At 35.1% G+C, this 26,940-nt stretch overlaps 1 protein-coding gene across 4 annotated transcripts in view; it reads left to right on the top strand.

Moving 5' to 3' along the window:
- The window catches only part of LOC150108560 (serine/threonine-protein kinase ULK3-like), a 268,335-nt gene extending 255,607 nt beyond the window's left edge, over positions 1–12,728 (top strand). For 3 of the 4 annotated variants that reach the window (XM_090415992.1, XM_090415994.1, XM_090415995.1), the window contains one exon: positions 8,620–8,790. In XM_090415992.1, coding sequence (XP_090272118.1) covers positions 8,620–8,639 — 20 coding nt within the window. In that variant the 3' untranslated portion in view covers positions 8,640–8,790. Of the gene's footprint in view, positions 1–8,619; positions 8,791–12,303 lie in introns of those variants that run through there. The other variant, XM_090415993.1, reaches the window with a different exon arrangement.
- The last annotated feature ends 14,212 nt before the right edge of the window (positions 12,729–26,940 follow it).

Below are 26,940 nucleotides of genomic sequence, written 5' to 3'. Positions count from 1 at the left end.
AGGAAATACAGGATAGGTGTTAATTCAGGGGCACAGTTTTTTAACACGAGGCAGGATACCATCGGGACCAGATGCCTTGTTTGTGTTCAGGTTATTGAGGATTTCTTTTTTTGTCAGAAGACTATGGGCAACATGGAGCCGTTCTTGGTATTGTGGAGGGAATTTTTCCCGGGTCATCAATGCAGGAATTTGAAGAGAAGAGTGATGCCAGTAAGTTAGCCTTGTGTTTGGGTGAGATAACTACAGTACCATCTGGATGTTGAGAGTGGTGGAAATCTGGGTGGGTAGAAGTTGTGCTCCTTCTGGTCCCTTGCAAAAGCCCAGAAGGAGTGACTGCCATTTGGGTAGGAGGTGAATTTGCAGCATTTGTCTGACTCGGACTTGGTGATGATTCTTTTACAATGGTTGCGAGCTGCAGCATAGGTATAGTGGGCTTGTTTGTTTGGTTGGATTTTTTATTTATTTATTTTTTTTGTTGTTGTTTTTTATGATTTTTTTTGTGGGAGAATTTTTGAGATCTGCTATAAAATCACATTTCTTTGGGTTGTGATTCATTGTAATTTGTGAAAGAGTGGGGAATGCAGTGAGAGATGACAGACTTGCAAACATACTCCCCACACAGAGGGGACTCCGTCTCCTGTCCATGTGTGGCCTTGACACCCCCCCCCCCCCCGTAGCTACAGGATTTGATACTGGCTGAGTAGAAAGTCTGCAGATTTGTTACTAATTGGTTTGGTTCGGTCCCGTGTACTATCCAGCAACCAGCCTGCAGAATAGTTTTACTACTGAATCCTCAAATGGGGAGGGTCCTAGTCCCCTACAGTGAGATTATATCATGGGGGGAGGCAGCAGAAATAAGATCCCTTGCTCTAGCGACCAAACATAGCTGCAGCCACTAGACAAGGTGATGGTATTTCACTGGGTGATGAAAGACATCTAGCACCTAGCGATCTAGTTGGCATTTCCTTTAATTAGGAAAGATATACTTTTTTGGCAGCAATGCTTGCTGGGTTCACTAGAGCCCTTTGTGGAAATAGGCTATATTGCTGGGCAGTGGGGATGACTTGACTGCAAGAGGATGTTGTGCATCGACAGACCTTTAGTAGTCCCCAGTAGCCTGGTCAAATTAAGCCTCTGCTGTTTTCTTCAGGGAACTAGGGCAAACAGCAAAAAAGTTAGCTACTGGAACAAGCTCCATCTCAACATCTAGAAGAAGAAGAAGTAGCCCAACATCAGAAAAACTGATGAAAGGAACCATCAATATAAGAAGTATTAATGTAAAGGAAATCAAACTTGCAGAAGAATTGGAAAAGTACCACAAGGGCATTATTGAGACAGAGAAGATAAAAAAAAAAAAAACTGACATCTTACTAAATAATAAGTCTTAAACTTATTTGTGCCTATGGTCCTACAGAAGGTTCGTCTAAGGAAGAAGTGAAAGAATTTTTTTGAATCATTAGAATAGGCAGCTGACTGACATAAAAAATGGAAAAAGTGGTCTTTTTGGATATCTAAACAGCAGACTAGAAAGTGAATCTCACCAAGCATATAGGAACATTTTGGGAAAATTTGGAGTAAAAAGGGCAAAGCTAATAATGATGGTAAGTATTTGGTGTATTTGGATTTTTGCTCAGAACACAGGCTAGTCATTATTAATATGTTTAAGCATAAAGATGTGCACAAGTTCATGTGGATAGAAGATGCAAGAAATAAGAAAAGTCATCATTGACTGTGTCATTGTTGATAGTGATATCTTCATGCTGGTTCATACAGAGGATTTGAAATTAGAAGTGATGATCACTTAGTGCTAAGCAGGATAAAAATGAATGGTACATTGAAAAGAACAGTATGTGAGAAAGTTTTAAAAAGAATTAAAGTTGGGCAGCTTTTACCAGTAAACTGTAGACCTGACTACGCAAACATTATTGAAGAAATTTTGAAGCAGTTTGAAAAGAAGAACCAAAGCTTGGCATCTCAGTGGCAAACTCTGAAGAAGACAACATTGATTGACTCAGCTAGGGAAGATATGTGCTGAAGTTGTCTATAAAAATAAAAAAATAAGAACACCCATAGTGGACACAAGAAGTTAAAGAGGTTCCGGAAAAGAAAAAAGAATACCAAAAGTTCCTAGAAAATAAGTTGGCAGATGCCCTAAAATAATACAGAAAAAAATGTAAGAGGACTAAGATATGTGTAAAAAGTAGCTAAACAAAAGTCATGGGAAGACTTTTGGTAAGAATATAGAAAATAAATATCAGGAAGGTGACAAAATGTTCTGAAGGTTATTGATAGTATATTCTAGGATATAAGGATATTCTTTGATGGGTATCCTTATTTTAAATACTGTTAAATGAAACAAGCAGTGATAGAACCATAGTAGATCATTTTCAAGAAGAATGCGAAGAGGGATATATATCAATACTTTAGGTAGAAAAAGCAATCAAAAACTTGAAATGTGGAAAGGCAACTAGAGTAGATGATATATGACCAGAAATGCTTAAGTATGAACCTATAAAAGTTTTGTAGTGGCTATACTGCATAATTCAGAGGGCCAGGTCAGAACGTAGAATTCCAGATGATTGGAGTAAGCTCTAATAGTTCCCATCTATAAAAATGGGAATAAAGCTGAATATGAGAATTACAAGGCGGCAAAATGTTCAGAAGGCTATTGATAGGATAATTAGTAAAGAATTTCTTTATTAAATGTTACAGGTGAGATTTATGCTAGTATACTTGAAAAGAGGTTGAGAAAGATTGTGGAAGAGAAACTTTGAGAAGGACAAACTGGATTTAGACCAAATAGAGGTTGTCAAGATCATATTTTCACTTTCTGACAAATAGTTTGAGAAATCACATGGATCTCTATGTCAAGGATCTGTACTTAAGTTTTGTAGATCTGGGAAAGGAATATGAAAAGGTGTCCAGAGAAAAGCTTTTCAAAACACTACAATTATATGGGATAAATGGAACAGTATACACAATCTTACTATAAATACTATTACCATTTCTATACACACACACGCGCCAGTGCTGCCCACAGAATTGCATGTGTCGAGTTCCATTAGTGACACTGTGCGCAGCCAACATTCACATGTTAATCAATAGAGAGAGAAAACTGTCTATCTATAAGGGTTAACATGCAGTGGGGAGATTATGAGAACTGTGTAAGTGTAATAGCACTTCACAAGGCTGGAATGCAGCCACTTGTTATTTTCAACATGCTAAAAACACTTGGGATCAGTGGTATGTTTGTGTATCGAACTATTAACCATTATAACAATACAGAAGATGTATCTAACAGCTAAAGAATAGGTCGACCATGCTGCATTAGGACGAGAGAGCTGTGACGGCATGCCTCAGCTATAATCCTGTGAGAATGCAGAAGGTGATGTTGTAAGAGATGAATGTTTCACAGAGAATGATGTTATGTGTACTAACTGACCTGAGTGAGAATCTATTGTTGTTCTACTGGACACTTCTTAACACCACAGTTTATGCAGCAGAGGGTGATAAAATCAAAGCCACTTCTCTGGCTATGTGAACAACAGACACAGAGATATATTCTCTTCACAGATGAGATCATTTCACCATTGAATAGTTGTTTATTATTATTTGTCACCTGCAGGAAGTCCAAAGACTCATCGAAGGAGGGCATCTGCTCTACAACTCTGTCTCCACCAACTATACCAACCATGCAACTACACCAACGGCATCTATCGCCGATCACCCACTATGCCCATGGCAAGATTTGAACCGCAGCCTTTTGGCTGGGGAGCAGATACGCTAACCACTCGGCCAGCCTGGCTGGCTGAGTGGTTAGCATATTAACTGTCAAAATGATCGGATATATATCCCAGATGGTTGCACAGCATGTGTCATAAAACCCCAGGATTTAGAGAGGTCATCACCCTACATCAGTGATGGTTTGGTGGCGGTGGCATATCCAAGTTGAATTTCTATGAGAGAGTGAGTCCAAACCTCTGCCAAAGTATATCAAAACACCATGCTGGAACATGTGGTATGATCCCTAAACAACATCTTGCTTCATGGTAGACAATGGGCTTTCCAACAGGACTCAGCCCCTGCACACAAGACAAGGAACACACAACAGTGGTTGGAGGCGATGTGCCCAACCATATATATCACCATCTGATTTGCCATCTGGAAGTCCTTATCTGAATCCATTGGACTTCAAATAGTGGTTGAAGCTTGAGAGAGTAGCCTTCAAGAAATGACATCCCAACATTGCCAGCCTGAAAGCGGATTTGCAGTGGGAGGGTTTCTATTGGATGTTGTATGTGCCACTATCGATATGTGGCCTCACAGACTTCGGACTTGCATGAAGGCAAAAGGGGGACATTTCAAATATACTCAATCTATATAGAGTGCTGCTATATGCATGTTATACATATGGTTTGTATATGCCAAAAGCTGTAAATGAATTTATTGATATATTAAAGGTTTATGTGCTGTTCAAGTTGTAATGGTATTTATGGCTAGACTAGCCATAAATTATATAGGTATTTTAGTTGTAAATCAACAGTTAGAATCAAAGGAAATACAGGAAGGTGGTGTGATTTAAAATCAGGGGTAAGACAAGGATGCACATTATCTCCAATCTTTTTCATCGTCTATGTGGATCACATTACGAAAGAAAGTGGCATCAGGTCTGTTAGAATTAGAAATATCAAACTTAACTCTTTGCTTTATGCAGATGATGTTGTACATCATCTAGTGCAAGTCTTCAGGATTCTCTAACTAAAATGAATAACATTTGTAACAAATTTGGCATGAAAATAAGCAATAAAAAGACCAAAACTATGAAAATAGACAGAAACATTGAAAATATCAACTGCATTCTGAATGAAGAGCCTATAGAACAAGTAAAATATTTCAGCTATTTAGTCACAGTTTTTAGTGAAGATGGCAAGTTAAATCTGGAAATAAAAATAACAGAATAAACAAAGCTGGTATGGTAGGTAGCCATTTGAATAAATTTATATGGAATAAGAGAGAAATTAGCTAAAACACCAAACTAGCAGTATACAAGACATTGTTCAAACCAATTTTAAGTTATGGATCTGAAAGTTTGATTAGAAATGAAGCACTTTATCAGAATAGACACCACAGATAGGGTTCTGAGAAAAATTAGGGGAGTGAACAGATGGCATCAATGGCAGAATCATATTAAAAATGAAGATATTAGAAAGGAACTTTATGCTGCAAGCGTGTAAGCAAAGCTAACCTAAGGTGGTATGGATACTTAAATAGAATAGACAGGAAAAGGTTAGTAAAACAAGTGTTTGATGCCAAGATTGGCAGGAAAGAAACCCAGAGGAAGATCAAGGTTAAGATGGATTGATTGAGTCTTTAGTGCCTTGGAAGCACAAAATATTACATATGAAAATATTGAAGTGTTCACAAGTAATAGACTAATTTGGAGGAAATTGTGGATAGGAGATTAATAATAATGTAAAATTAATTATGTAGTGCTATCATGATAGCCTGAATAGCCCTTGAGTATACATATCAGGAAATTGACGATGAAGAAAAAAACTCGACTATTAATCCTAAATTAAAGATACCAAGAAATTATATACTTGGTTTAATCCATTATCATCATCATATGATCAAATTCCCAATATAAAGCCTACTTTAATGGAGCTTTCATTATTAGTAGTCTCCTATTTACAATTTTCTTCTAGAATTAATTCATTATTTGTCTGATATCCAATATGGTCACATCTAACATCTCACAAGTTTCACTGTGGCTGTGGTGAATATTTTTCTCTAAGTGTTTTCTGTATAGAGTTTGGCTAATGGTAGAAGACAGGAAATCATCCATTCCTATCTACTGGCCTGTATATTTTTCCTTCCATATAAAATAATCAGCATGATTGGTGTATTTGAATAATTCAAAAATGTAAATGGGACTTAAATAAGATCAGGAGTCTTTTTTAATGGTATGTTAGTAAACAGAGAGGTAATATCAAAGTTGACCATGGCATCTGATTTTTTAAGCAGTCGCAAGAGAGATGAATGATTTCAAACAGTACCATAAAAATTAATATGAATAATAGCTACCATCTAAAGTTTTCTGTATATATGACATTAAAATTGTTCCAGTGATGTGATTAATGCAAATTGTTGGATTATAAGACTGGAAACAATATTTCAAGAAAATTAAAGCATAAAGTTATGAAGATTATCCTGCATGGCATTATAAGAATGCTGTGCAGGAGTGCTTCATGGATGAGGAAATCAATACTAGGTTGTTGATTTGAATCACCTGATATTCTGGTTGTTATACTTAAATTTTTGTGAGGCCTGTTGCAATAGCAGTATCTCTACTTGCTTTGCAGTTGGTAAAGAAATCCAGTTGGGGTTTAAATATTAAATGCTCTCAGTAAGATGACTGATAGTAAGAATATTCGCCTGAAAGAAATCAAGATTTCAAGAAAGATGATTAAAAAAGTTTATAATAATTGGCAGCATTAGGAGAGTAATAGACAAGACATGACATGAATTTGATAGAATGGGGCAAAGTGATTTTGATCTAAGGAGATCAAAAAGAGGAGATTGATAGTTGGATTATTGTCATTTAATCTTCTCCATGGTTAGAGAAATCAATACTAGTTGGTCCACAATGCATATCTCTCCTTAACCCATTCACTGATGCACTCAGAACTTTCTGCAGCCCATTCCTTTCATTTCACCATTCTGCAATTAAAAAAATCTTAAGCCAGTCATCCTCCTTAAGGACACTCAAATTTAATTTCTAGGATTGAGTCTCTGCTTTTCTGTCATGTATTGAAAAATCCATTTAGCAATTTAGATTTCTGTTATATCCTTGAATTTTGTGACTTGCAAGACTTCAGTTTGTCCTCATAGAGAACATAGGCCTATCATCACTATGTTGCTCATCAATCTCTGCAAGCATGAAGGAAAGGTTTCACATATAACCAAATCTAAAGTCATTTGCATCTTTCCTAACCACACTCTCACTTGAGAATTAGTCATGGTCTTGTAAGAGGGACAATAATTTCCTTATTTGTGTGCAGTATGTTTCTGAATATTCTTGCAATTCCAGATATTGGTGAGCATTTGTACCAGTGCAATGTTTGAAACAAAAATATTTAGTATGCTATTTAACCACGCTACCGGCCAAGACATCTATAGACGTCAAGTTTATCATGGATGCGAAGTGCGTATTAAAATTGGAATACCATTGATATTACATTGAAATACATGATGGATATGAAGCACATGAGAATGCGTATGTGATCCATAAAGGGACTGTGAGGTGGTTAATCAGGTAAATTGAAATGAGTAATGATGGAAGAGGATGAAGTTGAATGTGAAATTTAAAGTAAACAATGGTTATTGTTTACTTCACATTCCTTTCAATGGGAAAGGAATGTGAACTAATGGATTCTTTGTAAACCCTTCATACAACATAGAGAATTTTGCTCAGTTCCTATACAGGTCATGATTGTCCCATCATGCCACTACTACTTGGATCCTCTTCCAAGCATACTCTCTGGAGAATAGTGACAGCAAGGTAGGTTGTTTGTTAGTTTACCCTGGAATAGTGACATTAGATTTGGTCCATTAGGCTATTTAGTAATCAGCCTATGAATAACACTTTCAAAGCTGTACTCTAGAAACAAACAAATGCTGTGTCTTTCCACTCATGTTACATGCTGAAAGAAATGGCAAAAATTAAAATGAGATTTTGCTTTGGATTTCAGACAAGATCTTATTGTATACATTGATATTACATAAGATGAAATTAATATACCATCTAAAAATTAAAGATGCCAAGAAATTGTATTCTTGATTTAATCCCTTATTCAAATGTAAGCAAACAAAGTTTGTGCCTGAAGTATTTTCAGGATAGAGCAACTCGTATATAGAGGCTAATGACGTCACATCACTTGCCTTAATATCCCATAATGCAAAGCACATATCCTTATGGACATGCATAATATTATGCATTATGGGACGGGTCACTACCCAGACTGGTTTTGACCTTTATTGAGGTCTCATGGTTTCAAACAAACAGTTTTTAAGTTTCTTCTTTTGCTGATAAAATTTAGTTGAAAGAAAAAAATATACCTGTAAAGCATGAGAACTTCGTAACTTTTCAAACACACCACTTTCAAAATTAAGAACTTATTTTGTGTATTAAATCATATCTCACTTTCAAAATAAGTAATTTCATAGTTGGTTATGAAAAGGTTAGTGTATGAAGGTTATATATGCTTTGAAACATATAAGCAATCTATTCATTCTTCTTGTTGAATAAAAAATGATGTATTTTACTGCATTTAAAAAGAAAAAAAGAAGGAGCAAAATATTTTTATACTGGTTGTCAATAGCTAGAAATTTATAGCTATTTATGACTAGTAAGAAGATATTTGCTCTGATTTGACATGGATTGATTCTTAAATAATTAGACAAAGTTTATATAAATAATATTGTTTGAGCCATTCATGCAAATGTGAACAAGCATAATATTAACAATTTTCATAACAGTTCTGATGATCATTTGCAGCATTATATTGGTTTTAGTTTAAAGAACAAGTATCATATTGATTGCTGTTTTTCTTTCTATAGCTAGCTGCATTATACAGTAATCTTATGAAGTCTTTATGCTCAGAGGTAAAAATATAATTTATTGGGATGTAAATTACACGTGTATATTTTATGTATAAATGATTTTCATGTTTCTTTATTGATCTTGTGTATACTATGTAGCACTAATAAAATTACTGATATTTTATGTAACTATTTTAATGAAAAATATCAAAATAAAAAGTTATCATTACAAAATAAAAATAAAAATTCTGTATACTGTTAATTTTCACTGTTAACATTACAAAATGAATGAAAGGAGAATGATACTAATAGTAGGAAACAGAGGAGAAATAAACATGGCAAAAAAAATTATAATTTAATTAAGGTTCCACTGTTTTAACAGATTGTTTCTAATATTATCAGAGTTATTAAAAAAAATTAAAATAAATAAATAAAAAAGAGCAAATAACAGCTAGTCAGGTGAGCAGAAAACCTTAGTGTGCACACCTATGATACACACTGAGTTCATGTTTGCTTCTTGGCATGAGAAACACATCTCATATTTTAAAAAATATGTTTAGACAGCTATTGAGTTGAGACTCAAATTAGAGGCGGTTTCTTGTGGATGGCCTCTGAGGTAGTCTTTTTTGTTTATAGCAGGTTTCATTTATATTCCCCCTCCACACACACACAATCCTGTCTCACCTCATGTGATAAATACAGATATAAACTGACTGAAATTAATGACATACTGCCCTGCCTCTGGTCATAATTCCTTCAGAACTTATAGACAACTTGCCAATTTCTGGAAGAAGGGCAGTGGTATTTCTCCATTCCTCTTCTAAAGCATTAGTAAGTTTAAATACTGAAAAGGCCATCTTGACCATCCTGTAATGTTTCATTCTATTTCATCTAGATATTCAGTTGAGTTCAGATTAGTACTCTGTGATAGCCACTGCAATGTTCTGCTGCTATTCTCTACCATGTCTTTACAGTCATTATTTTATGACATGGACATTAAAACTGCATTGGAAGATGTAGTCAGGCTCATAAAATTAACACAATGTAGGACATGCATATTTGTCTAGAACATCAGTGTAGGACTAGCAAATCATGATTCCATGTACTATGATCAGTGACACAATCTATACCATTGAGAAGCAATCCATCATGTCATTACACTGACTGCAAATGATGGGTAAAAAAAGCATTATCCAGGCACTTCCATACCTAAACATATTCATCAGATGGAAAAGTGTATAGCAGAACTTTGTTCTATGGATCCAGGTTTTACTCCGTGGTCAAGGTCTGTTGACTTGCCACTCAACAAATGTATATTTATTTTTGTCAAAAGTTTATGGTCTATATCTCTTCCGTGAAAATTCAGAGTATGTAGTTTTTTTCTCTACATGTTATGGAAACACTTTGAATTATTTGTAGCTATTTGCTTTCAATCTTAGCTCATTGTATTACATCTTTGGCCCACTTATGAGCTTCCATTTTTTTCAGCATGTTGCCAAAGATGGATTTGGCATTGCTTAATTACTATGTAAGAGCATATGCAGACAAATGATCTTACTATTATTTCCCATCCCACAGTCATCACCAAATACCACTCACTCCTGCAACCCATGAACCAGATTGTTATTCCTGTCTTCCAAGGATTATTATTTAAGAAATACCTTTGCTCAGGTTCAATGTGTTAAGGCTTAAGTGCCGAGAGGACATCATGTTGAAGGTTTAATGGAGTACTGACAGCACTAAGAAAGGATTAAAAACTAATTTGAAGAATGCTTCTGATATTTTGTCACAGTCACTGAGGCATCTTCAGGAAGCATCTACAAATAACACTTGTAACACACACACACACACACACACACACACACACAAAAAAAAAAGGCAACACATTACTCCAAGAAACACGTGGCTATGATAACTCTACCGTCCTTTCTAGGCGGTGTGGCCTCTATGGGCATCATTTGTAGACGGCTTAAAATGTAAATTGGGATTTTTGCTGATTAACGTTTCTCAAATTTTTGGAAGTTTTTTGTGCTATTGCAGATTTCAAAAATAGTCTTTGTTTATTAAATTTACTTAATTTATTTTTGGAATCTGTAGCAGCACTCAGAAATCAACCAAATTTAAACAAATACAGATGCAAAAAAACTTACTAAAATTTGGGAAACATTAATCATCAGTGGTCCCAATGTATCCTAAGCCATCCATAGAGGACGCACCACCTAGATAAGACTTTAGAGTCATCATAACGTGTTTAATAGTATTGTGGTGCCTGTGTGTGTGTTATTTATACTCCCTGAAGATGCCTCAGTGACTGAGACGAAATGTTGGAAGCATTAAAATTAGTCTTTAATCCTTTCTTAGTGCTGTCAATACCTCATTAAGCCTCCAGCATGAAGTTTGCTTAGTTTTTTGCTCCCACAAGCAGTTCAGAAACTTTTGGAGACTTTTTGGAAGGTATATAATATCCTGAAGATGCACAGTGGAGTGTATGAATGGTGTTTCAAAGAAACTGCTGAAAATATATATTTCATACATTCAGAGGATTTGACAAAGACAAAGCCTTAAGCAGAGTTGGAGGTTTACAGTGAAGATGTAGAGCATTTTGAAAGGCATCAAATACTCCATATTCTATTTTTTTTTAATATAAATTACGTGACTTATCAATTAAATTTATAAAAATCTTTGAAAGAAATTGGGATAATTAAACTATTTCAACCCCCCCCCTTTTCATTTACCATAATATAGTTTTTTTACTCTGATGTTAAATTTAATTTAGCATTATAATTAAATTCATTTGTCTTTGTTTCTACAAACAGAATAAAGAATTATGTTAATAAATTTTTACGTTTGTTATTAACAAATTGTAACTGTAACAAATGTTATAAAATATCACTAAATTTCAGCCAGCAGATATCAAGGAATAATTATTTTTTTATTTAAATAGACTGAAACTGTATAGTAAAACTTTTTTGTTGTTGTTAGCTAAAAGTTTATTTTACGTTTTGTTTTAACTAGCAGTTTGAAGTGAGTATGCAGTTTGCTTTTGTTGTTTGTGGAGGAGAATACAGGTTCCTTTTAGAGAGGGGAGAGTAAAAAAGTTGACAGAATAGATTTGAGATCTTTAGATTTATCTGGAGGTATCTTCTTTCAAATGTGAACATCTAGAAAAAGGCCTCTAATATTGTTTTTTCTAAACTGATAAACTGTAGCATAGCTTGGAAACAGTGAATTCTTATACTTGTTATTATTTAGCCTTGCATTTGTTGCATGACAGAAAACGGTTTCCTTCTAATACAGAGACAAGGATACTGTCTTAACAACTTCTAACAGAAGTATTTTTCTTTTCCTGGATAATTCTGAAGCAGGATTTCTGATAACTGTTTACACTGAAGTCTACCGATATGGACAAGATTCTTTATTTTAAAAGAATGCTGATTTTGAATTAGTGAGATTGCTGTCATATTAGAAATTGAGTGAATTGATTGCATTGAAAAGCTAGTGTTCGCAAAGAAATTTGTTTTCTTTATTTTGTTGTTAGAATTTTTTTTAATTACTGAAATTAAATGTGCATATGTGAGAGATATCTCCTATGAATCTTTTCAGCAAATTTTATGTAAATAATTATATTTGTATAGCTTTTAATATTTATTAAACAATGTTTCTTTTGTATCACAATTATTTTGTCCTACTATGGCCAAACAGGCAAGACAGCCAATATCAAGATATCCGAACACAAGGACTACATCCACCAATCCACTCAGAACCTGCTGTACAATGCATGCCACAGAATATGCTGGAAGAAGGCCAGTTAAACTTCAGCAAGTAACAAGTACAAAAGATTATTCCTTGAATCAGTCTCATTTCTGCAAAACTTCCCAAACCTCCACAAATTTGGGTGCATGAGACTGCTCCAAATTTGGGAAGCAGACATTCTGAGATCATTAGCCCAACTTAGCCCGCTAGGGGGAACCTTTAAGGACTCTAGGACCGACTTCAATTGCCTTTCTTCAGCCTCATTTGCTTAATGTGAGTGTCTGCATGCACATATCATTGGTTTGTGATCCCTGAAGATAGCAGTGTAACAATGCTGAAAGGTAGTTGTTAAATAAAGTTTTTATAATTAATAATTTAGTATGCATTGTCATTTCCTAAAAAATTAGAAGTAGGTTGCATATTGTGGGTGTTATGTAGTTATTAGCCCTCTTGAAAGATAAGTAATTTTTTCATGTTTTAATTGATAATATTAGATTAACGTATTGTAGTTTTTGTTAAACAGGTGTGTGATTGACTGAGTTATTTAGGCTGTAAGCGAACTTTTTTTTTTTTTTTGTTGTTGTTTAAATATGATATTGTTGGTATAGTGCCAATGCATGGTAGAATATTGGCCGCAAAGACCACGTTGTATTCCCTTAGTACGTGGGAGTCACACTTGACCGTTCTCTTACCTTCAGGCAACATCTTTCAAACTTGGCATATAAATTAAGGACACATAATAATATCCTACAGGGACTCTGTGGGATTACTTGGGGTTCAAGAGCCTCTACCCTTTGGAAAAACAGCTCTTGCTCTGATATTCTCAAGTGCTGAATATTGTGCTCCTGTGTGGCTAAATAGCCCTCGCACAAAGATTATCAATTCTCAATTGAATAATACTTTAAGATTAATTACAGGCTCTATTAGATCGACTCCAATTTATTGGTTACCTCTTTTGACAGGTATTATTCCTACAGAACTATGTAGATTGAATTCTTAAGTCCGTCAATTTCAAAAAATTTCAGGTAATCCAAACTTACCTATTCATCAGGATCTCCCAACTCTTAACATCAATAGATTGAAATCTTGCCATCCATCACTATGAGTAGCAGAAGAACCAGTTCTAAATAATTTTAATCCTTTATCAAAATGGGAGGAAATATGGAAGGAAAATATGAAAGAATATTTGCATAACATCTTTAAAAGTGATCAAATCATTACAGAATTGGACCTAATTTGCAAAACCTGACAATACTAAATACGATTCGGACAAACCATGGCCTATGTGGAGATACTCTCTATAAATGGAACAGACAATCATCTCTAATATGTGACTGTGGTGCCCCACAACAGACTATGCAACATATTGTAAAAGAATGCACTTTACGTGCTTATCAGAATGACTGGAATGACTTTTTATAAGCAGCTCCAGCTGTGACCTGGATTACAAACTTAGATCTGAATTTATAACAATATATATATATATATGTTTTTTTTTTTTATTATTATAACATATTAAGACTTTTATTTTTAACTCTTTTAACTTTTTATTTTTCAATTCATTGGATTAGATCTATGTTTTCCTTTAAAGTTTTAACTTAAAATATTTTAAACTCTTCATATAATGACATCATGATTCTCTTTTTTTAACATGTTTTTGCCATGAGTTTGTATGTATGTTGGGTGATTTGAATTTTTGGGATTTTGTGCAGTGCATTGTGTGTGTGTGAGATGTATTCATTGCAAAAATTACAGGATATGCAGAAGGAAATTGAAACTGGAGAAAAAGTGTATTAAATGTTTCAAAAGTGAGTACCTATTAGGTGATGACAAGAGAGCAGATATTAGTAGTGAACAGTATCGATGGTAGGATTGAAAATGTTGGAATTAATGTTGAACATTCAAAAGTGGAAATAGTGTGCTTGAATGTTATCCTTCACAGGACAAAATGCAGAATTTAAAAAAAAAACTGCAAAAGTGGCAAGAGATTAGCAGGGCTGAAAAGAGAAAGAAGCAGTTGGTCCAAAGTAATAATAAAGACGGAGTGAAAAAATAATAAAAATAAGTTAAGGAGAAAATTATGCATGGAGACTCAGTGATCAGGGGCATATTAATGTAAGTATAACAAAATCTTAATTCTCCGGTGCAAAAATTCACAATATTAATCATGTCATCTGAATGCAAAACGGCAATCGAAAGAACTAATTGTCTTCTTTGGCACAAATGATCTAAGAGGCAAAATGTATTCTATGAGGAGGATGTAAAGGAGTTGTTAGAGGAAGCAAAACTGAAGAGCAAGAAGATGAAGATTGTAAATCTCCTCCCATGCTATGATAGAGATAGAGGTAATGAGCTTAAGAGCACATTGGTAGCAAATGAATCAACACATAGGTTATGGAAAAGGAATGGTGTAGGATTTGTGGATCTGTATTTGACAGAAAGAAGTATTTGTATAATGCTGATGGACTGCATCTAAATGTTTTTGGTGTTAGGTGTCTAGAGAGAGCTTTGTTCATTGAGCATGAAGATAGAGAAGAGAGGATGGGGGGGGGGGGGGTACTGCTGATGATAGTGGATGAACTGCAGCCAAAAAGAATAGGAGATAGATGGGAGGGTGGCTGTTCATTTGAAGCAGTCTGATATGAAGCTCAGTAAGACAAAATATACAATTGGTTGTTGCTATAGGCCAGGGAGTTCCACGGATGATCTGGAAGACATGCATTGCCAAATTAGTAAAATAAATACAGGTTGAGTGATTATTATGGGAGACTTGAACTATGGAGATATAGACCAGAAAGAAATTGAATTTATACCCCTACTAAGAGATAATTATTTGAGGCAGAATGTGATGGAGGTGTGACTAGGGGTGTGAGAGTATTGCACCTGGTCATACGATCAGAAAAGCTATCCATAACCAAGGTGACTACATTGCCTCCAATTGACAAAAGTGACAATGCGGTCCTGACTTGGGAGATTGTAAAACATGAGGAATATTCTGTCAAGAAGGGAGTATAACATGGAAGTTGAACTATGAGGAAGCCAAAAATTTGGGCACTAAAATAAATTTTCTGCAAGAGAAGGATGTTAATAGTGCATGGCAGATAGTTGAGGGGCATCCAGAGGGAGCAATATTAAATTGTATACCTAAGGTAAGGAGGGCTAATTAAGTAGGAGTTAGATGAATGAGTAATGTCATTGAGCATGAACTACAGAAGAAGAAAATGCTGTGGAGGGTATATAAGGAAAAAGGTGACCAGCAAACAGATGAAACAGTACAAATTGCAGGCAAGAAAGATGACAGGAGATGTCATCTCAGTTATTATGATGCTATGACAAAATTCAATGTCCAATCCAATGATGCTATGATCAAATCCAATCCAAAACGCTGTCCCTCAAGAATTCCAGAAACTCCATTCCCTTATTACTACATGCATTTTTCCTCTTCTCAACTTATACTGCTGTAGTTAAAATCTCCCATAATAATCATTCTTCTTGCATTTACCAAGCTCAACTGCCTAAACATCTCCTGCTCTCCATCCTCTCTGCTCCTTGGCTTGTAGTAAAATCATACTAAATATCTTGTCTTGCCCACCTTTACCTTACACCATATGCTTTCAAAACCATTAGTGTCACTGCCTTCCAAAGCCTCCACTCTTAGAGGCCATGTCATCACTTATCATAAGCAGTACTCCACCACCGTGTTTTCCCTTCCTATCCTGCCGAAAAATGCTGTACCCTGCTACTTCTATTCCTGTTATTATATCATCTTCTGTCAACCATGTCTCTCAGAGATCCCAATAATATTTGGCTAGGCTGATACTATTGGTGCCACCAATTCATCTTCTTTATTCCAGATACTCCTGGCATTAGTATAAAGCATAAAAATGTCACTGCTTCTATACCTATCATTATCCCCCCCCTCCAGACATTATCGAGTTGTTTGCTGATGATGCGAAATTAGGTAGAGTAATAATTAATCAAAGTGATGTGGAGAGCTTGCAGGATAATTTATATAGGCAAAAGATAATGGGTATCAGTTTAATGTGAAGAAATGTAAAGTTATGCATGTTGGGATAAATAGATTAGAAGCTAGAGATTCAGTGGTGGAGGTAGACAGAGAGTTAAAGTTTAGAGGATATATTGTTAATGTTGCTAAAGTAGATCATAAGATTACTTGGCTATTGAAGAACACACAAGTAGAGATAAGGAAGTTGTTATTCCTCTTTATAAGGCCTTGATACATACACATCTGGATTACTGTGCTCAAGTCTATCTCCTGGGTTTCTCGGGGATGGGGAAACTGGTGGAGAAGATTCAGAGGCATGCAACCAAGATGGTGAGTGGTCTGTGGAATGTTCCCTATGAGGATAGAGATTGAGGGTGTGTGGATTGCAGAAGTTGGTTGATAGCAGAAAAAGAGGGGATATGATAGAAACGTTTAAGTTGCTTAAAGGGTATTATATGATTGATGCATGGGAAATGTTTCAACACTTGGCTAAAGGGGCCAGAACAAGAAGTCATCCATGGAAGTTGAATAAAGGTGTGGTTATTAGGGGTGTGAGGACTAGATTTTTTGCTTTGAGAGTTGTGAATGAGTGGAATGGTTTACCAATCAGTTGTGAATGCTTTGTCTGTTAATGTGTTCAAGGAAATGTATGATAGATTGTGTGGATAGTTTGGGTCTCCCACAATGAGTCTTTGGACTCCATGGAGGTGCCTGTACAAATAAAAATAATAAATTAAAGTTTTGAATGTTTGGGGAAAAATAGTATTCTTTTCAAGTATATAAAAATTGGAAACAAACCAGAAATAACCAAATAGTACTCGTGGTATGAACTTACCCTATTTTTACGTATGAAAAACACAAGATAAAATATATATATAAACACACACACACACATATTTTTCATAATAAATGGCATAGCCAACAGGTTAGTTTAAAAATTTAAGAATAAGTTGTTTTTATTTCTCTGACCTTTCTTTCCAACTAACAACAAAACTAAGACAACAAATATTCTTTACAAATCCTTCTAGGATTAACAACTTCAGTTTTCCATTGCAACCAATTAACTTGATGTCCAACATGAGAGTTGGCTCACTAATTCCAAGTCAACATTCTTGCAAAAAAACAATCGTATCCTGCCTCAGTAAACTTCAGTGTTAAACAATTACCAGAAAAATTACTGTGCTGCAGAAATGTTATCCATGAAGAGAAAAACACTTAAAAGAAATTGTTGGCTTTACGCTTCTCTAAATAACCACCTCGTTACTAATGAAATCACCTCCTTTCTTCTGTCAGAATATAGTTTACTTGTATTAGAAAACCGAATGTCCTGGCTTTAGTTTCATGTGCTGACTGGAACAAATTCAGAGTTAATAGACCATAACTAGTATAGGAATTAACTGTTTCCAGACTACTACTCTTATACTTTTAGAAAAAACAATAAGAAATCTAGATTTTTATTGGTCATTCACCATTTGAAAGAATACATGCAGATAAATCTATAGGTCTCCAAATCCATTCTTCCAACTTTTTTACTCTCCTCTCTAAAAGGAATCTTAACAGCACTCTCCTCATACAGATAGAATGAAATGCATAAAATAAACTTTCAAATAGGAAAAAGAAAAAGTTTTACTATATACTTTCAGTCTATTTAAATAAAAGAATGGCAATACCTTGATATCTGCTGGCCAAAGGTTAGTGATATTTTATAACATAAGCTACAGTTACACTGTTTTAATAACACCTGCAAAATTTTATATAAAGATTTGATTATTAATTAACTTAAGGAATTACAACGTACACCAGAATATAAATTAAATTTTAATATATATTTTCAATATTTTGGCATCACGTCACCATCTTCAAAGGAACTTAAAATAAAGACACGTGCAAACAGGCACTACACACACACACACAGTAAATGAGGACAAAGCAGGAAGCTATTGTTTCTCCTAAAAATCCTGATAGTGCCCCCTAACGGGCTATGTAGGTATTCTTGGCCTTTGGGCTGAAGGTCTCCTGATGTATGTCTCCCAAATTTGGGACAGTCTCATGCAACCAAATTTGTTGAGGTTTGGCATGTTTCTTAGGACTGAGGCTGATTCCATGAAAAGTCTTTCAAATATGAACTTGCTACAGTGTATTATTGTGGATTTCTTCCACCATATTCTGTGGCGTGTATCCAGAGCATGGTCTGCAAGACCAGAGTGGCTATACTGGTGAAAACAGATGTAGTCCTTGTGTTCTGAAATTCTACCTGTTTCGCCAAAGTAGGACAGCTTACAGCTGCAAGGGACCTGGCATACACCAGGTAGGTCTAGGGGAAGACCACCAAAAACCAACATATCCAATAGTGAATATAAAGCTCTGCAGGAAATGAAGAAAAACAAAGAAATAGTAATCACCAAAGTGGATAAGGGAAACGCCACCGTAGTACCTCAACCAAACGGACTACACAGGTACGCTTAATGCTCTATTATTAGATTGAGCCACTTACCTCCCTACTGAATACAATCCCACCAACTCACAAATCAGAAAGCTCCATAGGTTCCTTAAGAAGATCACCAACAAATTAAAACTGTTTAACTCTATACCTCCCCCCCCATATATATGGACTCCCAAAAATACATAAAGAAAATGTGCCATTACGTCCTATAGTGGATGGCATTGATTCCCCCACACACAAATTAGCTAAACATTTGGCCAAAGTGCTCGCACACTATACTGGCAACACACCATCACACATAAAAAACTCAGCCTACTTCAAAGCCAGCATAGAAAACCTTACACTCCAACATACTGACATAATGGTCAGTTTTGACGTCTCCTCCTTATTCACAAATGTCCTACTCAAGGAAACCTTAGAGCTAATCCAAGCTAAATTTCCTCCCGATATCTCAGCCCTATTTCAGTTCACAATGAACTCAGGCTATTTCGTTTGTCAGGGAAAATTCTGCAAACAAATAGAGGGGACAGCCATGGGTTCACCACTCTCCCCACCCTTGGCCAACTTCTTTATGGAGACTTTTGAAGAGAAAGCCTTAAACTCTGCCCCACAAAAACCAATCATATGACTTCGATACGTTGATGTGTTCGCTATTTGGCCACATGGCTCTGATACACTCCTCTCCTTCTTAACACACTTAAACAACCAACACTCCAGAATCAAGTTCACCCTGGAAAGAGAGGAAAACAACAGCCTCCCTTCCCTAGACACACACTAGTCTCCTGCTAGCCTGATGGAACCTTGATTTTCTCAGTTTATAGAAAACCAGATACATTCACCAACAATCCCCCCCCCCTCACAATATGGAGTTAAGACACTACACAACAGGGTTAAACTAATCTGTTCAAATGACAATGCCTTAGCCTTCTTCTTCTTTGAGTGCCATCTCCTATTAGAGATCGGTGACCACCTTGGCAAATTTTGAGCGATTCTCAGCTACTCTGAGCAGTCTCTCAGAGTTCATACCAGTCCACTGTCTGATGTCTGCCAGCCAAGATTTTCTGTGTCTTCCTTGTCCTCTTCTTCTATTTATCTTCCCTTTTATAATCAGTTGAAGTATCTTATATTTTTCATTACGAAGTAGGTGACCAAGATATGCAGTTTTCCTTCTTTTTATGGTATCTAAAAGTTCACGTGATTTCCGCATTTGTTCCAGTACTTCCTGATTGGACGTTTTTGCTGTCCATGGGATTTTTAACATTCGTCTGTATAACCACATCTCAAAGGCTTCGTCTTTTTATTGATGTTGTTTTTAAGGTCCAAGTTTCTGCACCATACAGCAGTACAGACTATACATAGCATTTAACCATGCGTGCTCTAAGTTTAAACTGCAGTTACAGTGTTGATTTCATCAAGAGAAAATTTTTTCTTGCTATTTCAATTCTAACTTTTATTTCCATTTCTGGATTGCAATCTTCTTCATTTAACCAGCATCCGAAATATTTAAACTTTGCCACTCTTTCTATTTGTTTCCTATTTAAAGAAAGTGCTAAATTAAGAATTGGTTTCTTACTTATGACCATGAATTTAGTTTTGGTGATATTTATTTTTAATCCCATTTTTTCACTCTCTTCATTTATTAGTTCCAAAAGATTTTGAAGATCCTGAATATTGTCAGCCAGAAGAGCTGTATCATCGGCATATCGGATGTTACTGATGATTTCAATATTTACACTAATCCCTTCCTTTCTTCCTTCCAAGACTTTTTGAAATATGGCTTCTGAGTAGATGTTAAAAAGAAGAGGTGACAGCACACATCCTTGCCTTACTCCTCGTTTGATGTTAATGGAGTCTGTAATAATGTCATCAACTTGAACAGATGCCTTTTGGTTCCAATATAAGTTTTCAATGATCCTGATGTCTTTACCATCTAATCCAATTCTTTTTAATAGTACAATCGTTTTAGCATGTTGGACTTTGTCAAATGCTTTCTCGAAGTCGATGAAGCAAATGAATATTACCTTGTTTTGGTCAATACATTTTTGAAATAAGATCTGAGAACAGAAAAGGGCCTCTCTTGTTCCCAAGCCGTTTCTAAAGCTGAATTGGGTATCACTGATGGTGTCTTCACATTTTCTGTAATTCTTTTTTGAATTATTTTCAGAAACATTTTGAGAACGTGACTCATTAGGCTGATCATTCTATAGTCATTACAAGTTTTCGCATTTACTTTTTTAGGTAGCATGATGAAGATCGACTGTAACCAGTCTTGAGGGATTATGCCTGTATCGTAGATCTTATTAAATATCTTTACTAATATGTTAATGTTGTCACCTTCTAATAACTTTACTATTTCTGCTGGTATTCTACCTGGTCCTAGGGCTTTACCATTTTTAGCTGAGTTTAGTGCACATTCTACCTCTGATCTTAGAATGCATGTACCTTCCATATGTTCATAAGTATTTTCTGGGTTCTGTCTGTTATCAGTAAAGAGTCCTTGTATATATTTCACCCATTCTTCTATTTTGTCATCCTTTTTGGATATAATTTCTCCCTTTTTGTTTCGAAGGATACAGAATTGTTTTTTCTTACATATACCTGAGGTTTCTTTCATCTTTTTGTGTAGATTAAAATTGTCATGCTTTTCTTGTAGAATTTCTAATGCCCTAACCACTGAACTAAATCACATCCTCAACACGTTCTCAGCCAATGGCTACCCCCCCCCCTAAAAAAAAAATATATATATATATATATATATATTGAAACCAGTAAACCACAACCCTCTCCCCCTTCACAACAAGGATTACTCTAAATCCATCACCATTCCTTACATCCGAGGCACTTCAGAAAAAAATTACCAAAATCTTAAAAAAACATGACTTGACCTCCTGTTACAGACCATATAGAAAATTGGCATCCCTTATCCGCTCCACTAAAGACCAACCACTTCCGCTAGACTTACCTGGTGTATACCAGGTCCCTTGCAGCTGTAAGCTGTCCTACTTTGGCCAAACAAGCAGGACAGCAAATATCAGAATTTCAGAACAGAAGGTTTTCACCAGTATAGCCACTCTGGTCTTGCAGACCATGCTCTGGATACACGCCACAGAATATGGTGGAAGAAAGCCATGATAATACACCGTAGCAAGTTCATATTTGCAAGACTTTTCATGGTATCAGCCTCAGTCCTAAGAAACATGCCAAACCTCAACAAATTTGGTTGCATGAGACTGCCCCAAATTTGGGAAATGTACATCAGGAGACCTTCAGCCCAACGGCCAAGAATACCTACATAGCCTGCTAGGGGGTACCATCAGGATTTTTAGGAGAAACAATAGCTTCCTGCTTCGTCCTCATTTACTGTGTGTAGTGCCTGCGTGTCTTTATTTCAAGTTCCTTTGAAGATGGCAACGTGACGTTGCCGAAATATTGGAAATATATATTAGTTTAATTTATATTCTAGTGTACGTTGTAATTCCTTAAGTTAATTAATAATCACGTATAATGAACGTATAAGCCTTTCTACGAGAATATATAAAGATTTATTAGCATAATTAATTATTTTCTTAATGGAGACAAAGACAAGTGTATTTAATTATAATGCTGAATTAAATTTCACAACACAGTATTAATAGAAACTATTATAGTATGGTAAATGAAAAGGCAGAGAAAGAAATGAAATATTTAATTATCCCAACTTTTTTTTTGTTTTTTGATTTTTAGGATTTGTGTATCAAGCATTTTTTTATGAGATTGCTTGATCCACAAATCCTAAATTATACAAAAAAAAAAAAAAAAAAAAGTGGTGTATCTGAATGCAAGTCATCAGAAACTCCCCAGTTTATTGGAAGATGCAGAAGAAACAGCCCTTAAAGTGCTAGAAGAACAAAAGGTTGCAGAAGAAGAGAAAAGCTTCACCTGGTCTCTATTTCCACCGAGGAAATGGATCCAACATGGAGAGCTTGAGCAAAGTAGACAGAAAAATGGATGCAGCAATTGCCACAGTGAAATTTATGCAGAAAAGAAAAGGAAACCTGTGCAGATTAAGATGAACATAACATACAAATTTTTAAGGAAGTTAAAAATTTTTAATGTACAAATTTTTTTATCTTTCATGGTCAACTAGTGGTATGGTTATGAAGTGAGACTCAGGTTCTTGTTGTGGTGTGTGCATATGGAATGGACTACCATTAAATGCTGTGAATGCATCTTATAAGAATATGTTCAAGGAAAGAGAGAGAGAGAGAGAGATATACAATGAGCAATTAAATATGAGTGTTTAAATGGGTCATCCTCCCTTGATGTGTTCTTGGACTCCTTGGGACAGCATTCATGATAACACCCAGTGATGAGCATACACAGTGGCTAAAAAAACTACCAATCGGTGTTACCTAGAAACATAAAATGCTAAGAATATAGAATGAAAAGAAAGAAACGAAACCAAAAAAAAAAAAAAATGCAAGTTGGGATTTGTGATGGACTGAAACAACAACTTTGCTGTTTATAGAACTTGTCTATATCCTGAGGAAAACACAGTAACAGATAAGATTGAAGGTAATAGAATATTATAATGATCATCATAAATTTCTGATATGTTCCCTTAGGAGGTGTACAGGATATTATAGTAGTACTACATGAAACGTTTACATTTAATGTAGCACATCATGTAGTCAAACATTTACATCATTACTAACTTCCTGTCAACAATTTTCATGCAAATTATGTTTTGGGACTCCAAAATTATCAGATCTTATATTTCAGCCTTCTGAGGCAGTGTTTACTGTATCATTCCATTAAACAACATACAGAAGAGCATGTCAGAAACATGACTTATGGTAAGGAGATTGAGTACCTCAGCTCTAGTCAAATATGTAATATTATATGTAAATCCAAAAAATAACCACGCAAAAAAGTGAAGTGGAACACTCTTACACCAATGTTATCGCAAGACTGAAAGAAAACTGGAACAAAGGAAATCATTCTTCTGCTTGTGTCAATGTGAACTGTAGTTATAAGTTATCAGTCACATAACGATTCAGCTAATATGTAAGATTATGTACTTCAACAATGCCAGTATATATATCAAGCATTAGAACAACAGTAATGGAGTAATTTCATGAAGTAATGAGTTTACTGTTTTCATGCATAGGTTTCTGTGGTTAAGAAGTTCAATAGAAATACTCCAGTTTTGTGACCACATGTTTATTAGAGAACTGTTTTTAAAAAAACTAAAGTACTAAAAACTACCCGATAAGTTTCGTTAGTCGTAAAGAGAACTGACAGTTTAAGGCACAAACCATAAGAAATTACGAAAAACAAGTTCATTTGTTGGTATTATGAACATCAAAAAAGTTCGTTAAAAAATGGAATAACAGATCTATACCATTAATGCATGCTAGTTGGAGACAGTGCTCTTTGTTGTCGTGTTCTGTGGTTCACACTCACTTTGTCCGAGGCATGAAGTGGGTAAATTTTTAATGAACGATGACCAAACTTGATTTAAATTTAAACCTTGGTTTTTGTTGCATTGCATATGAATTTTAATCATATTTGCTGCCTCTTTGAATTTTCTTGTGAAACAATTCTTATCAATATAGGACATGTTTGTTCTATTCCAGAGTACATCATGACCGGTAAAAGCTGTGTGATATGTTAAACCAGATTTATGTTCTCTCTTCTTTTGTACGTTTGATGTTCACTCATGCAGATTTCCCCCGATCTCCCCTGTCTGGCCTACATAGCAGATGCCAGAGGAACAATGAATATTATAAATAAACTCCTGGTTTTTTCATTGGGTGATGTGGGGGTTTCAGAGGATGAAGAGATCTTGATATTTTTTCAAGTGGCAGGAAAGTCACTTTTATGTTGAGTAATTCGTATAATCACTTATAGAGTAATTCGGCTAATTAATATGTTACATTCTTGATATAAGGAAGGGTCACTGTATTCTTGAAGTGTTGTTTATTTAAGTTTTTTGTAGGTGCTGTATTGAGAATTTTCTTGGTTATCTTAGTTGTGTAACCATTCAGTTGTAGGATCTGTGTTAAATATTGTATTTCTTCTGTACTGGGGATGTATGCTTTATCCCTTCATGTTTTTCTTAGGGTGGTGGTGTGAGGTAGCATGAAGAAATCTTCCTGTGTTTGTTGGTTTTCTATAAATGGAGAATGATAACCTGTTTTTTTTCTTTCATTTATTTCTATAAGGATGTCTAGCAAAGGCAGTTTTTTATTTTGTTCTAGTTCCAGACTGAATTTTATGTTTTGATGCAAGTTATTAAGATAGTCTTTAAATGCAGTCAGTTCTAGCGCTGTTCCTAGCCAAATGATGAAGATATCGTCCACATAGAAGAGCCATATTTTTGGTTTTATGTGCCAGTTTTGTAAAGCATTATTTTCAAAATTTTCCATGTAGGGGTTTGCTAGAGCTGGTGAGAGGGGTGAACCCATTGCTAAGCCTTCTTTTTGTTCCCAGAGTTTGTCTTGATAAAGGAAGAACGTGTTTTTTAGGCAATGTTTGTAGTGCTGTACAATGTCCGGTGGAAGGAGATTCTCCAGGATGTTTATTGTTTCATTTCTTGGAATCTTTTGTGAAAAGGCTGACATCTAAACTCACTAATATGTCTGAAGGATCTGTGTATATCTTTTACTTTTTCTATGAAGTTTGTGCTGTTCTTAATGAATGATGTTGTTTTTCCTATATGTGGCAAAATCAAGTTTGTAAGGTGTTTTGCCAGATTTGAGGTTGGAGAGTCCCTTTTATCGGTCTTAGTGGTATTTTTTTTAATGAATTTTAGGAACTCAATATATTCTAGGCACTAGTGGGTATTTTGATTATAAATTCCTTTTTAGTCTGACCAGTTTGGTATATTCTTGTGAGTTCTCCAAGTGGGAGCTCTGTCTAATGCTGTGTAAGTATTGGAATCTTCAAGAAGGTTTTTCATTTTGTTGTTCACAAACTCCTGAGTTCAAAAACACTGTTGCATTGCCTTTATCTGCTTTTATTATGACTATGTTTTTATCTGATTTGGGTTTATTAAGGCCTGCGAATTCTGTTTGTAGATTTTTGGTGGTAATTTGCAATTTAATAGTAGTGCTGTACTTTGAATGCATATCAGGTCTGCTATATCTCCTGATACATTTCTTATTCCTTTTTTTAATTGGGCTTATGATATCAATTTTCAGGACTTGTCGAGGCATTACAGCGAAATTAAAGCCTTTCATAAGAAGATTTGTTTCATCTCTCATTAGAACTCTTGAGGAAAGGTTAATTACTACTTTGGATTGATCTAAATGTTTCCTTTGGTTTTCTTTTAAAAGACAATAGAATTTTTTAATTAGGCTGCGTTTTTTCTTTTCAGCCACTATTGTAGCTTTATTGTATGTGATAGTGTGTATGTTATTCCAAAGTTCGGATGGCAGTGATGTGGCTAGTTCGTTATGTATATTATATGTATCCTGGTTATTAATCTTGGACAATTCTGCTCTAGTAGCTGCAATTCTTTCTCTCAATATAGCTAATTTTGTTCTTTTGTATATTCTGTTGGCTTTATTGGAGTGGAATGCGTGTTTGAATTTTCTGAAAACTTAGGCACAATTTCATAGTCTCTACAACGGATTAAAAATATCAAAAGATTGATAAAGTTCTGCTTTTTATGTGTAATTTCTCAAATTGTGAAAAACTTTAGACCATTTGAACTCACCGTGAGTTTCTATATTAATGCGTAGGTTTCTGTGGTTAAGAAGTTCAATAGAAATATTCTGGTTTTGTGACCACATGTTTATTAGAGAACTGTTTTTAAAAAACTAAACAAGTACTAAAAATAACTCGACAAGTTTCATTAATCGTAAAACTAGCATCTTCAGGGGTAAAGAGAACTGACAGTTGAAAGCACAAACTATAAGAAATTATGAAAAAACAAGTTCATTTGTTAGTATTATGAACATCAAAAAAGTTCATTAAAAAACCGAATAACAGATCTATACAACCGTTAATGCGTGTTAGTTGGAGACAATGCTATTTGTTAAGTTCTGAAGTGGGTAAATTTTTAATAAATGATGACCAAACTTGATTTAAAATCAAACCTTGGTTTTTGTTGCATTGCATAGGAATTTTAATCATATTTGCTGCCTCTTTG

Source organism: Typopeltis vanoorti, chromosome 3 (genome assembly GCF_054136105.1).
Source record: "Typopeltis vanoorti isolate ZY-2024b chromosome 3, IOZ_Tvanoo_1.0, whole genome shotgun sequence".
Lineage (NCBI taxonomy): Eukaryota > Metazoa > Arthropoda > Arachnida > Uropygi > Thelyphonidae > Typopeltis > Typopeltis vanoorti.
The sequence above is the reverse complement of the archived record's forward strand: the minus strand, read 5'-3'. Positions and strand labels throughout refer to the sequence as shown.